At 43.3% G+C, this 12720-nt stretch overlaps 1 protein-coding gene across 10 annotated transcripts in view; it reads right to left on the bottom strand.

Moving 5' to 3' along the window:
• grid2ipb (glutamate receptor, ionotropic, delta 2 (Grid2) interacting protein, b) overlaps nt 1-12720 on the bottom strand; it is a 42303-nt gene that overhangs the window by 10212 nt on the left and 19371 nt on the right. For 8 of the 10 annotated variants that reach the window (XM_082543561.1, XM_082543562.1, XM_082543563.1 and 5 more), the window contains 11 exons: nt 12026-12307; nt 9116-9201; nt 7494-7563; nt 4539-4691; nt 4251-4406; nt 3633-3784; nt 3322-3456; nt 2195-2280; nt 1810-1933; nt 1024-1325; nt 162-206 (listed from right to left, as the gene is read on the bottom strand). In XM_082543561.1, coding sequence (XP_082399687.1) covers nt 162-206; nt 1024-1325; nt 1810-1933; nt 2195-2280; nt 3322-3456; nt 3633-3784; nt 4251-4406; nt 4539-4691; nt 7494-7563; nt 9116-9201; nt 12026-12307 — 1591 coding nt within the window. The remainder of the gene's footprint in view (nt 1-161; nt 207-1023; nt 1326-1809; nt 1934-2194; nt 2281-3321; nt 3457-3632; nt 3785-4250; nt 4407-4538; nt 4692-7493; nt 7564-9115; nt 9202-12025; nt 12308-12720) is intronic. The other 2 variants (XM_082543558.1, XM_082543560.1) reach the window with 1 other exon arrangement.

Here is a 12720-nt window from a genome sequence, read left to right as displayed (position 1 = left end):
AACTATGAAAATAACAATACAATATATTATAATATAACATAATGTGAATGGAAAAGAACCGTGACAATGCTATAAAAAGCCCAGTACTTATTCTAAATACAGATTACTAAACAGAAACATGTAGATAAAACTATGATATAACTGAGTATCGTTTTACTTACAGGCACAACTCTTCTTCTGAAACCATGACAACCACCTTGATATATCTGTTCGTGTGACACAAGTGTTCATTGTAGCGTACATTAGAGGTGCTCTAATGTAAACATGCAACACTACAACGTTAATACTTCTCTAAATGTTCAACTTGCTTACTGTTTATTAAGGAGCAAATGCACAAACAACAGATTTTCTCCTTATCATGCTAAATATATAAATCGAGATCACGGTGGTCTAACAGCTTCCACGCCGCAGCGGCGCACATTCTGTGCAACTGAGTCAGACAGGATGACATTTTCCCGTCTGGCCCAATCAATATTGTGGCAGTGAAAGTGAAAGTATGACCAGCATTAGCTTTTATTACAGCATTACTCGCACTCTGCATTGAAATTTAAACTCACTTGTAATTTAAAAGTAATGAATGTAGCAGCTTTAAATGTGAAATATAGACAATAATAATAATCCTGTGATGCATGACGCACGTTAATTGCAGGCACGGCTTCCAGTTATTCCTCTCACTGAACCAGCACCTACAAGAGTCTGAAGGTTTAATCAATGGAGATTTTATACTTGTAGAATGTAAACATTACAGAAGCTAGCTCCTTCTGCATAGGCTGCTGTAGGCTGAATAGTAAGTCACTCACTCTTAAGGTTAGGTCCATAAATTGTTAGACAAGTCTGGTTTAAAATCCACTGTGGGCTAGGGGTCAGGGCTCAACAATGAGAGCGTTCCACTTTTTCTGCTCCTGCTCCAAATAAAGGTAAAACACTTGTAGCATAGTTCTGCCTCTCACAGCTGGCAGCTCAGCGGTGGAATAACTGAAAATCACGTCTTAAGAAACAATAACGCCTGTTTTTCTTCCTCACCTCCTCGTAGTCGTTCTCCCCGGGCACGAAGTCATCCACCAGAGTGACCCGGTGGCCCAGCTGCTCGCTCAGGGAGTCCAGGAACTTGTCTGTGTCTCGGCTGCGTGGCGGCCGGGAGAAGGTGAACAGTTTTTTGCGGTGGGTCAGCACGTTGTGGCCGCTGTCTGAGTGATGAGGGGAGGCCGGGGGGCTCTCCAGACTGACATAAGGGTTGGAGTCTATGCTGCTTTGATGGTGGATTTCATACACGGGAGTGGGAAGAGGCTCCTTCCAAGACAGGGACAGGCCAGATTTACGATTACCTGTAGAGACGCACATTAACAACGATGGCCTCGATTTATATTTAGGCCACCTTGACGTGAGGATCTTTCCTTTTAGTAAATATCTGACATTCTAGACCATGTAGTCACCAGGAGGATTATTTCTTCTGAGAGGTAACCATTGCAAAATAAATAAAAAAATAAACTGAAAGCTTGTGTGTTTGAGTGGTTGCCATGCCATGTTCACATCAGACTGGCAAAAAAATAGCATCACTTAGCAGCAATTCTGCTTGTTTGCCACCTATAAGGACACATCGTCCACCACAACCCCCCAAATCTCATCATGATGTAAACATGGCATCAGTCACGTGCCACCAAGGCCCAAAACTGATCGGCTTCTATCACTTTGCATGTCATTTTATCTGTTCATTATGCAAATATGGGACCCTGGTGGCTTAAAACAGCAAGATGAAAGCATGTATCTGAAAGCGTGTGGATGCGGTGAGTTTTTAGGAACCCAGAATACCTGTGAGGGTGGGGAGTGTGAGGGGAGAGAGAGGGCTCTCGGGCTCTGGTGAGGAGCCGCACTGCAGTGGAGGCACACTCTTTCCTGCGTACACGTTCTCCAGCTCCGTATACACACCTGTCATCTACAGATGAAGGCATGATCATCTCATTAGCACATTATTGCTGGGCACATTTTCTTTGAAGGTCTGCTGCTTATTAGTGTTTTAATATTTTTTTTTTTTCGGTTAAGCTGCAGACTCACATCTGACCAATTATCAAAGTAATAGTAATGATCAGCAAACCTTCAAATCAAGTGAGACCAGAGAGCACAGAGATCATAGCTAGCGTTCCGTAAATGCCAGTCGCTGAGGAGCTAGGCGCGGGAAAGCTGCGGGTATACCTACATGATTGAGGTCAGGGGACTCGGGGAAGGAGGTTCCATCTCCTGATTGCCTCTCCTCCGGGCTCCCGGATTCATCGATATGAATTCCTAAAGCACAATAAAGCATGAACAGTGACACGTGTTCATCCACCATCCACCTCCAGCCTGGGAGGAGAGCGGATGAAGCAGAGCAGAACAGCGCAGAAGGAGCAAAAAAAGCTCAGGTCCCGCAACGGGGGTTAGCAATGGTAATGGAAAACTGGGGAAAAGTAAAGTACCTGAAGCCTGAAACAGCCAGGAAATAAACACTGTTTCAAACTGAGAGGTTGGGGAAGTTTTTAAAAGCAAACGGATGCTGAGAAATGGATGTAATGTATGACCTGGTGATGACTTTTTTTCTTTTTGTTAGTAGCAGTCCTATGTGAGCTCAAACACTTACACACATTCCCACCTGGGACTTGGCCACTGCAAATAAAGCCTCATTACTTATCTCTGATAAGACCTGGATCAATGGGAATTTAGGTAGCGGCGGGTGAATAGTACAGTAACTTCATCAGGAATCCCCATTTACTGTCTCATCGTCGATTTCTCTTGTATGAGTTGTGTTATAACGATGGGAACACAGATTTAAATAAGCACACAGCTTATTAGCAATAACAACCCCATTTAAATCCCTCTTGCTTTACAGATTTCATTAAAGCGGCATTAACATTCTGTGTTGGTCACCTGGGGCAAACAACCTTGTTACGACACCATTTCAGTTCATCCAGCAGTGACGAAGCAACGTTCCCACTCAAGTCTCTCTTTTTTTGCCTCCCGAGGGAAAAAAATCTTCATCTTCATCAGCTAAATGTTCACCGGCTCTACCTTTAATTGCTAACTTTGTCTTCCAGCTGTCTTTGCGCTGTAGCCTACAGTGGCTTATTAAAGCTTTTACATCAAAGAAAGGTTGCCCGACGACAAGATAAATTGCTTAAAGTGGTTATATTGTAGCAGATGTGTTGCAGGAAGGAGCTCGAAGGCTTTTTAAAACCTTTGTATCAAACCCAGCTGAACAATTTCTGGAATTATAATGATTTTGTGCTAAAGGACAACAGGCTCTCATTGAACATGTTTATCCCGCTGGGACGTTGCCGTGCATAAGCATACCCATTCCTAGGTGAGTCCCGATGATGCAGTCATCGGAGCTCCTCTCTCGGGCATTGTTGCGGTACGACGACCCCGTCACCCGCATGGAGCTGCTGCGCCGGTGGTGCTCTGGACCGTTGTCAGGCTCTAATAATGCTGCAAAACACACACACACACACACACACACACACACACACACACACACACACACACACACACACACACAGGGTCAGATTGGCTCTACTTTGCTATTTATATAAAAAGCACGATAAACATCGATAGTACATCATGATAAAAATCCAATTCAACTTCTCATTCGTTTCATGCCTCACCGTTGCTCTTGTAGCCAAGGAAACGAGACAGCTTGCCCTGGCAGCGCTCCTGTTCATCGTAGGTCAGCAGCTGGTAGATGAACTTCCAGATCAGCTGCTTGGCTGGAGTGTCCAACACTGGAAACACGTCCACGATCAGGGTGTCCACGTTCCTGCAAACACACGTGCTCCATATCCACTCACTGTCTTCTTTATATAATTCCTGCTCATGGCTGACTATCATTCAGTGCAAGGGTTTCTTTTATATTCTTTGTACCATGTAAAGCTGAAAAAGAGACGCTGGGAGAGAGCAATGAAAAGGGTGGGAGGATAACAAAGATGTCACTTATGGTATGATTTATGTTGTTGGGTGTACGCTGTATGCATATAGAGTTGAATAACAGTGGTATTTTAATCCTGCTGCCTCACATGTTTGCATCATGTGCTGAGCTAATTCATCATCCCGTCTTTCTCGATCCCTTCATCCTATATAGGAAATAATATCAGAACCTAACTTAAGCTGTAACTTCCCGCTTCCGCTGCTAACCCTTCATTTGCTCAATAATCCATGTCTTCTTTTGCTAACAGATTCCTCTGTAACCCTGTAACCCTCTGCTCCCTGTCCCTTCGCTCACTGACCTGTGCTGGAAGAATGTCTCTAAAGCTTTGCAGACACTGTATCTCTCCTGGATGGTCAGCAGGTGCTCCAGCTGCTGGCTGAAAGTCCGCCCGTGGACTTTGATGCTCGGTGGAAGAATCTCTGCAACCCACTGCAGAGAACTGAGACCAGGAGACCTGGACAGCATGTATGGAGGAAACCAAACATTAATTTTTCCATTCCTACTTACTGAACTAATCCTTCTCCTTCATTCAAAACTAATACACTGCTACAGGCTAGGTCTAGTGTCAGATTTTTGGTGTGCTAACCTAGAGCGTGGCAATGTGGTGGGGGCCAGACTAGAGGATTCATCTGCATCTGTTTGGTCTGAAGAAAAGTCAGATGGACCCTCCTCCACCACGAGAGTGGGCACTGCCCCGCTGCCCTGCAGCATAGACACCACCTTCTCATGGGAGCAGTTCCTAAAGCAAGGGGAACAAAAAGGAGAGACGATGGCTGTTAGCTGTATAATAGAAGGACTGAAGCAATGTGCACAAACCAGCAGAATCACTGTGTTATTATGTAATACTAAGATAAGTATTGAAATTGAAAAATTATGTAAGCAGACATACATAAAAACTACATTTAACAGGATTATATAATAAAAAATATTTTGTTTCAGTCTGCCCAGAAACACTGCTGCTGCTCTAAGACACCTTGCAAGCCACGAGAAGCTTCCCACACTTACTTCTATATTTTGGTACAATATGTGAGAGCATCTTGTTCTTTATGTGATGTACACAGACACTATGAATCCAAATATAAGCCCTGGTAATCACGTACTGCAAAGTTTTAACAAATACACGTTGTTGTTTTTTTTACCTTAAAGGTATGAGGACTGCAAAAATAATTGTTTCCATCATTATAACAAATATATCATTTTCCACATTGTTGCAGACGCTTTGTAAACACTAGACTGTAACGTCCAAATCTCTTGTACTTTCTTTTCCTCCTTCTTGCTGGCGAGCACCTCCCACTGTTTTCCTGATCACCTCCTACGGCTGCAGCAGCATGTTATCAGGGAGAGCAGCGAAATTATACATTGCCAATCAAATGAGTACATCAAGCAGCCTGGGAGATGCGCTGTGACTCTTCTTTCACATGGTTATCAGGGTGACAGGATAAGTAGTGCTGTTTCCTCACATGGAAATACTGTCTGATGTATTGCTTGGTATAGTGTATTTGCTGAGCTCGCACATGTACAGTTCAAATTCAGATTTCTTATGTGCACTCCCACACTCACTCACGAGAAGGAGAAGGTCAAGAAGTTGTCAAGTCTACAGAAGAACTACAGTGACTCCCACGAGGAAAGTTCAGTTTACATAAAGGCTGTGATCACGTTCATCAGCCCATGCGCGCATAGGGCACCTGCACACGTGTCAAGGTATGTGAAGGAGCGCTTCATTCACATACCCCTCAGGATGGGCTGTAAGAACCCATTTTTCCTGGAGATGTAATTACTTGAAAATGTGGAGATCTGATTGTAAATATCCAATAAAAAAGAGCTGAGTACTGTGCAAAAGTCTTGAACCACCAGTCATATTATCATATTTTGCTTAGAAAATGCGAATAGGTACATCATTTTGTTTGCACAGTTTTAATTAGCTTTAAAGTCAATATTTGGTATAACCACGTTTTTAATAAAATCCGACTTTACTTTTCGGTGCTCATTATTAGATCCCCTACTGCAGCTGTAAACATGACAGTCTCCACTGTGTTTTACAGATGGCTACAGACATTCACTCCAGCATCTTGCTTCTGACGTTCTCTACATACTGGCCAAAATCTGATCCAGACCTGTCAAATTTCATCACTCAGACCTGTTACCACTGCTTTTCAGACCAGTTCTTGTCTAATTTGGTATACTTCTGCATTTTCTCCCTGTTTCCCTTCCTTGAGAATGGCTTCTTGACAGCCACCTTTCTTATTATCTTATCTTATCTTATCTTTCCACTGAGAACCCTTCTGATTGGACATTATGTGTTTTTGTAACAGGCTGCTAGTAACAAAATATCTAAAGATACAATTTAAAATGGATTCTTTGCTTAGTGTAGACACAACACTGATTCATCCCTTCAGTTAGATGTTTTTTTTTTAATGCTTGAATGACTCATAGGTCCGTGTTAAGTGGTTCAACATGAAAAAAGTCCCCAAGACCACAAAGAAAGTCTGGCTCATTGGCAGCAAAATATAAAGAATGAGGACTGACTCAAGGCTTTTGCTGAGGGCTGATAAAACGTGCTGGTGTAAAAAAAATGCTATCTTTGTGGGTTTTTCAAAACACTAAAAATTCTGCTCATATATAAAGATAACAGGCGATAGATAGTAACAGATATAGTTATGGTACACATCCCTGAACTAAATAATGACTCTAACGAAAACACTGCTGTACGTCCTGACATTGAACTTAATGCCAGAATTTAGCCTGAAAACGGTCACTGTGTAACAAATTTAACAGTAACACCATCATTCGTGCTGCGAGTTGTAGAAATGAAAGATTTCCTGTAAGGTCTTGACTCGTCTTATCTTGTGTTGACTGATCAATAAAGTTAGTGCTGCTGTGCAATATGTAAAAATGCAGGCAACTCCCTCAGAGTGGGGATACTCATATGGATCCTGCTGCTTTAGATCGTTTTATGAAACTCCAGGTAAATCAGAGGAAGAAATCCTGTAAACAGCTGAAAGCAATAAACACTGTTCTCTTACAGACAGCACTCAAGCATGTCTAGGGCTTTCTGTGTTTTCTTTGATATACATATGTTGATTTGCATCAAAGTAAAGAGTCTGATAACTAGACTTTAAATTGTGTGCCAAAAAAACCTGTCTATTTAATGTGAGATTTGTTTGGGTAGTGATGAACAGTTACTAAAACCTATGGTCTTGCAGTGCACAGCTGAAGACACAGTCCACAAACTGTTTCTATGATGAAAATCTCATAAAATTCAGCACAGAAACTATGAGCGTCATGTGCTTGTGAAAATATCGAGGAGAATCTACGTCAGAAAAAAATCAGAAGGGTTATGTGTTTGTGATGGATTATCTGGCTCAGTGAGAGCTGTTTTTCAAACTGAGGCAGAATAAATGGCAGCAGATGGCTTCTGCTGGAGAAAGACAAGTGCTGATGTCTAAATATACTGTGTAAGGTCAAGAACTCGGGCAGCAGGGAAAGGCAAAATACTACAAACTACTACTGCTGCTAACAATAATTTCCATTAAAGACAAACCTCATGTCCAGTCCGTTGAGAAAGAGGATACGGTCGCCTGTTTTCAGTCCACATTCCTCGGCAGGACTATCTGAGAGGTCGACAAAGATGGCAGGAAATCAAACATCAATCAGAGACTGAAAAAACCCCCTGAAACCAATCCTTCCAGCTAACGAGGTGCACAGAACAGACGGGCAAAACGGGGGGAGAGATGGTGACTAATGTGATGCTGTCAATCTGTGTATGAGATCCAACAAAGCCCATCAACAAACAAGATGAGCTCCATGCTAAATCTTATTACGTAAGGAAACAGTGCTGTCAAAACAATCCCTGGCAGAATAAGTTCTGACTGCACTGTACCCATCGCCTCCTCATCTGTCAGCACACTGCGGATGAGGAGCTGTCATGTCATTTGTTTTTTTTTCTTGTTCTTTTGGATGCAGTAAAGTCTTAATGGGGAAACGGGGTTGTGGCTTCCGGGCTATCGGCAAAGAATCTGTGGTCAGATCACGATGAGAACTATGCCACCCACCTCCACAAGGGCCCACTGAGTCAGTCCGCTCTGGCTGTTTCAGCACATGTTGGTGGGGGATGATGGTGGGCGGGAGCAGTGCCGTCATCGTCAAACACACACACAACGCACACGCACACCGCCTTCCTCACCAAGGAACCTGGCAAATTCCCTCAGCAGTAGCTTCACAGCCTCCTTGTCTGCTAGTTTTGCTTCAAAAAGCAATAACTGTGAATTAAATAACCTTTTACTGCGGGAAACTTAAGAAAGTAATTATGAATATTTCACATAAGCTCTAAGTGGAAATTAGATTTAAAAGCTAGCTTTAATAAAACAAGCAAAAACCACCTGTGAGAGTCGTTCAGCCTTATAGTCACCCTATATGTTGATGCAAGTCTATAAAGGAAAAACATATTAAACCACGGCTGCTTGTAGAAATAGTCGACAATAAGAAAAAGAACAAATGGGAAATCAGCCTAATTGCATGTTTGGCCAGAGTTAGACAAGGAGATCAACAGCTAGGCTGGCTAGATTGCTATCAGGCATTTAACTGCCCACAAAACCCCAAGCTGACAGCTCTAAGATGACGTTTTCTGCATGGCTTAAATATTAACGATGAAACCTGTTGGTAAGTAAGCTCTAGAAGAGATGATTACCACAGCAAGCTGTTTTGTCTTGTCCTCAGTCCCAGAAGCATTTGAGTGCCCTTCATTGTAAGTATATGACACTAATATATTTGCAGTATGACTTGATGTACAAAGGATTTACTCCTCCACCCTATGACCAGTTAAACTGCACAGGAAGAGCAATAAACAGAATATAAAGTACATCTGTGCGGCACTGACTGACCACAGGTGTACCTGCTGCCGCACAGCACAGCCTGTTAGCATTTCACTAGTGAGTCAGATAAGTCCACTTCCGACAACACTCACAGTCTCTCACACACACAAACGCCTCCTGATCACCTTCGGCCCCGAGCGGCTGGCACCACAACAGCCTCACCCGCGTAAAATACATCTGCCCCCCTCACCGCCCACAACGCAGAACGGCGCACGAGTGAAAAGCCGCCACACAAAGAGAGGAGGCGTCAGTCAGGACTGCACTGTACTTGGTTTCATTATAGAAGCAGTACCTGGGATGACGGAGTCGATGCAGACGGGAGCGTGACCCCGCAGCGTGAAGCCAAAGTTCTTCTTCCCCCTGTAGACACGGACGATCCTGAGGAAGGGATGCAGGCAAGAAGTGAGATGAGCAGTTCATTCATTCGGATTTAGAGCTCTCTGAAAAACCTTCGTGACTAAATGTTTCTAACAACGAAAAGCTTTGTGCCTGTCTACTGGCCTTCAACTTTCAAAGAGGGTGACACAAACTCTACATGAAGCAGAGCGCATTCATGGCATTTATGTCCAAAGCATTTTTCCTTTGTTCTGAACACTTTCAGCCGACGCTCTCTGCTGAATCACATTTTCGAATTTCTTGTGTTTGCGTCAATCCATCCTCCAAAAGCAGCACCTTTAACCGACTTAAAAACTTTCAATTTGAGCAGTAACCAAAACCTGTAATTTATTTTTTGGGCTTTTTTGATTCCCTCATCACCCATTTAGCCAAAATCTGAACAGTCTAAAACGCAAACAAAGGAAGAAAAAGCTGGAAGTGGAAAATGTGTGGAATTTGTAAAAGTGATCAGTCAAACAAAATCGGACGAGCGAGTTCTCAGTGTTGCTCGTGACGTCATTTAACAGCATTGATGGCTGTGAATGAATGAATGGGAAGCCCAGCTGTCCCTGGAGTGAGCACTCACTCGCTGTTGTTTACAATCCTGCCTGCGCTTCGTTTTTGCTTTTGTCACTTCCTGTAAGTGGGAGTCTGAACAAGCACAGACGTGACCCTCTGTTTGCCTCGATCCAAGCTGACATTTTTCTAACGTAACCCAAATCAGTCCTGCTTGAATGCCAGACATTGTTTTTTGTTTCCGGCTTTAATAAAAAAAAATTTGGGACATGTTCAGAATAGCTTTGACATTTTGCTGAATGCGGGGCTCCTCTCTCTCATTCACCCCAGTCGGAAGAATATGCGTCGGAAAACCTCCCGGTGTATCAAAGATGAGGCTCGTTCAGTCTATCCGTGGAGCGTTGCCATGGAGATAACTAAAGGCAACGCTGCTTTGGTATATAAACAGGAGGAAGGCAAAAAAGACAACAAGAGAAAAGAGACAAACCTATTCTTTGATAGCCGTGGTTATACGCTCTTATGTAAGCCAAGCTAAATGCAGAAAGGCACACTGGGTGCTGAATGTGGATTTGTGTGTGTGTTTGAGGGCTGAATAGAAAAAAAGAAGCATCAGCTCTGAGCACACTTGACAAACTAAGTGTCTGTGACTATCAGGCTGCTTGAGGCCTCTCCTCATTCCCTCCGGGCTACACCAGCAGAGCTTCATACACTTATGTATAATTTCACATGACCTCAGCTGAATGCACTCTGAAAAGGTATCAGTCAGTCTGCTGGTACATCAACAACCGTCACATTGTACACACACTATGCAGACAGCTACCACACTATAGTGCTTGATTTTGTGTATCAATAGTCAGTACAACAATACATCTGGGGGTGGATTTACCCGAAATGTTATGTCGACATCTCTCTCCACCTGTATCCCACTGGTCTATCGATCCCTTTCTCCATCTCCCTACCGAAATGTCACCATGTTTCTCGGTCTATTTCTATCTCCCTGCCTTCAGCCATCTGTCTGTCACTGTTTCTTCACCTCTGCCAATCAGCTTTTGTGGTCGGTTTGTTTGTCTGGCAGGATTACTAATGAAGTTATGGACAGTTTGGCGCAACTTAGAAGCAACTAACTTTCACAGTCTATCTAGATCCACATCCAAAATCTAGTGTTTTTGAAGGTTTTTTTTTTTGACAACTCCTTAGTATTGCCAGATAACTGGAAATGGGGAAAACTGGGGGACATTGTCCTGATGATGTCAGGAAACCTAAATAATCTCTTGGATTCAGAGGCTCACTTTAATTTATGCAGATTTTCAGTTTTCAGTTATGCAGTCTCTTGAATTCTCTCGTTCCTATATGTTTTATCTATATTTATTTCCTTCTGTCTATATTATTTCGTCTAGATATAGATATATAGACTGCATCTATATCATCACCTCATATCACTCTTTATCACTCCGTTTACCTGTATTCCCCATCTCTCTATTCTCATTGCCATCGATCTCCATCTCTACATCTGTTTACTCCTTACTTCTGTTCGTCTCTTTTTCTGTTGATATCTATATCTATCTCTCTGTTCCCACCTCTAGCTCTGTCTCTCGCTCTCTCTCACTGCTCTATGCATATTTCCAGTTACTGTGGAGACACAACAGTGTTACACAACAGTCTTTTGGGTTTATTCAGTGCATGGAAGGCACCAGCAATGCAGCGCGACTTCTTACTGACACATGATGCCCCTTTAACACAATCAGCTCACTTCCTGCTGCATTGTGCCCGGCCTGTATGATCACATTTGTCATAAAGGGCCACATGTTTTTTAAGACCTCCTGTTGCTGAATACTCAAAGACCCCAGGATTTTATTAGTTAGCTCGCTACAGAGATTTACTGCCACAGTCCTGTGCTGCACCATGTCCACTGTGGTGTTATTAACTGGACAGTCGTGTAATCAAGTGTGTTAGTGGGTGGAGGAAAAGTGTCAAATGGTTAGGGGGGGGTCTACCCCATGTAGGATGGTTGCCAAGAAACAACCAAGAAGATGGTAGAAGATGGTTACAATGTGATGTTTTGTTAAATGAAACAAATACGCAGCTGTGTGTGAACATCTTCGTGCATGCACAGACTTGCTCTAAGTGCAGCTTTATAAAACTCTGAGGAAGAGGAGTTTTAGCACACGTTAACAGATAAAGCAGTCCCTGGATTCTGCTATAATTTTTAAAAGGGACTTCTCGGCTCTTGAATTATGAATTAACAGTTAACAACACTTAAAACTGAGCGAAAGGACTCGTGAAACCTGCTGTGTTTGATATGTGTGCTTACCTCTGATTGGGTCCAATGGGGGGATGCACGGGTATCCCTGAGACGGACTTCCTTAAGCCCCTGTCTCTCTCTGCTTCTCCCCTCCCTCCGGGTTCTCCTCCATCCCTTGGCACTGAGCTGGCCCGTTTGGACCCGCGGTGGCGGTCGGAGTGATCCTCGCTCCGACTGCGACGGATTCTGCCATGCGGCTCGCTGATGCTCTTGCTGCGGCAGAGTCGGTTGATCACGTTCTGGGAGACGGTGTCGTCGAAGCGCTGCCGGTGCTTCTTGGGAATGAAGATTCTGGCCAACATGGCAGCATATGAGGAAAACAAATTGGTTGGTGTTAACTGTTTTTCCATAAGAGTTCCTCTACGAAAAGCAAAGAGATGGGTAGAGGATGGATCTACATCACAGATCCACCTCGATCCATTTTAAAGACACAAATTCCACAATCACGACTCTGAGAGCGATGACAGCCAGTGTTGGAAGAGATTAAAAGTTATGATATACTTCAAACTCTACTGAGAAAATGTTCACAGTCCTAGTCGGCACAGATTCGGCTCAACAGGCTTCCATCTTCATGTCTCAGATCTGAAGAAAAGATGAAAAGGTTTTGACTGAATGGAGAGTCTTTCCCCTGACTGAAAAAGAAAAGAAGTTGAATTTGATGCAATCTTTCTCTGAGGAAATAGACGGTGAAGAAATCGTGGCGT

This window comes from Aulonocara stuartgranti, assembly GCF_965226115.1.
Source record: "Aulonocara stuartgranti genome assembly, chromosome: 8".
In the NCBI taxonomy this organism is placed as follows: domain Eukaryota; kingdom Metazoa; phylum Chordata; class Actinopteri; order Cichliformes; family Cichlidae; genus Aulonocara; species Aulonocara stuartgranti.
Note: the sequence above shows the minus strand (reverse complement) of the source record. Positions and strands in the feature narration are given on the sequence as shown.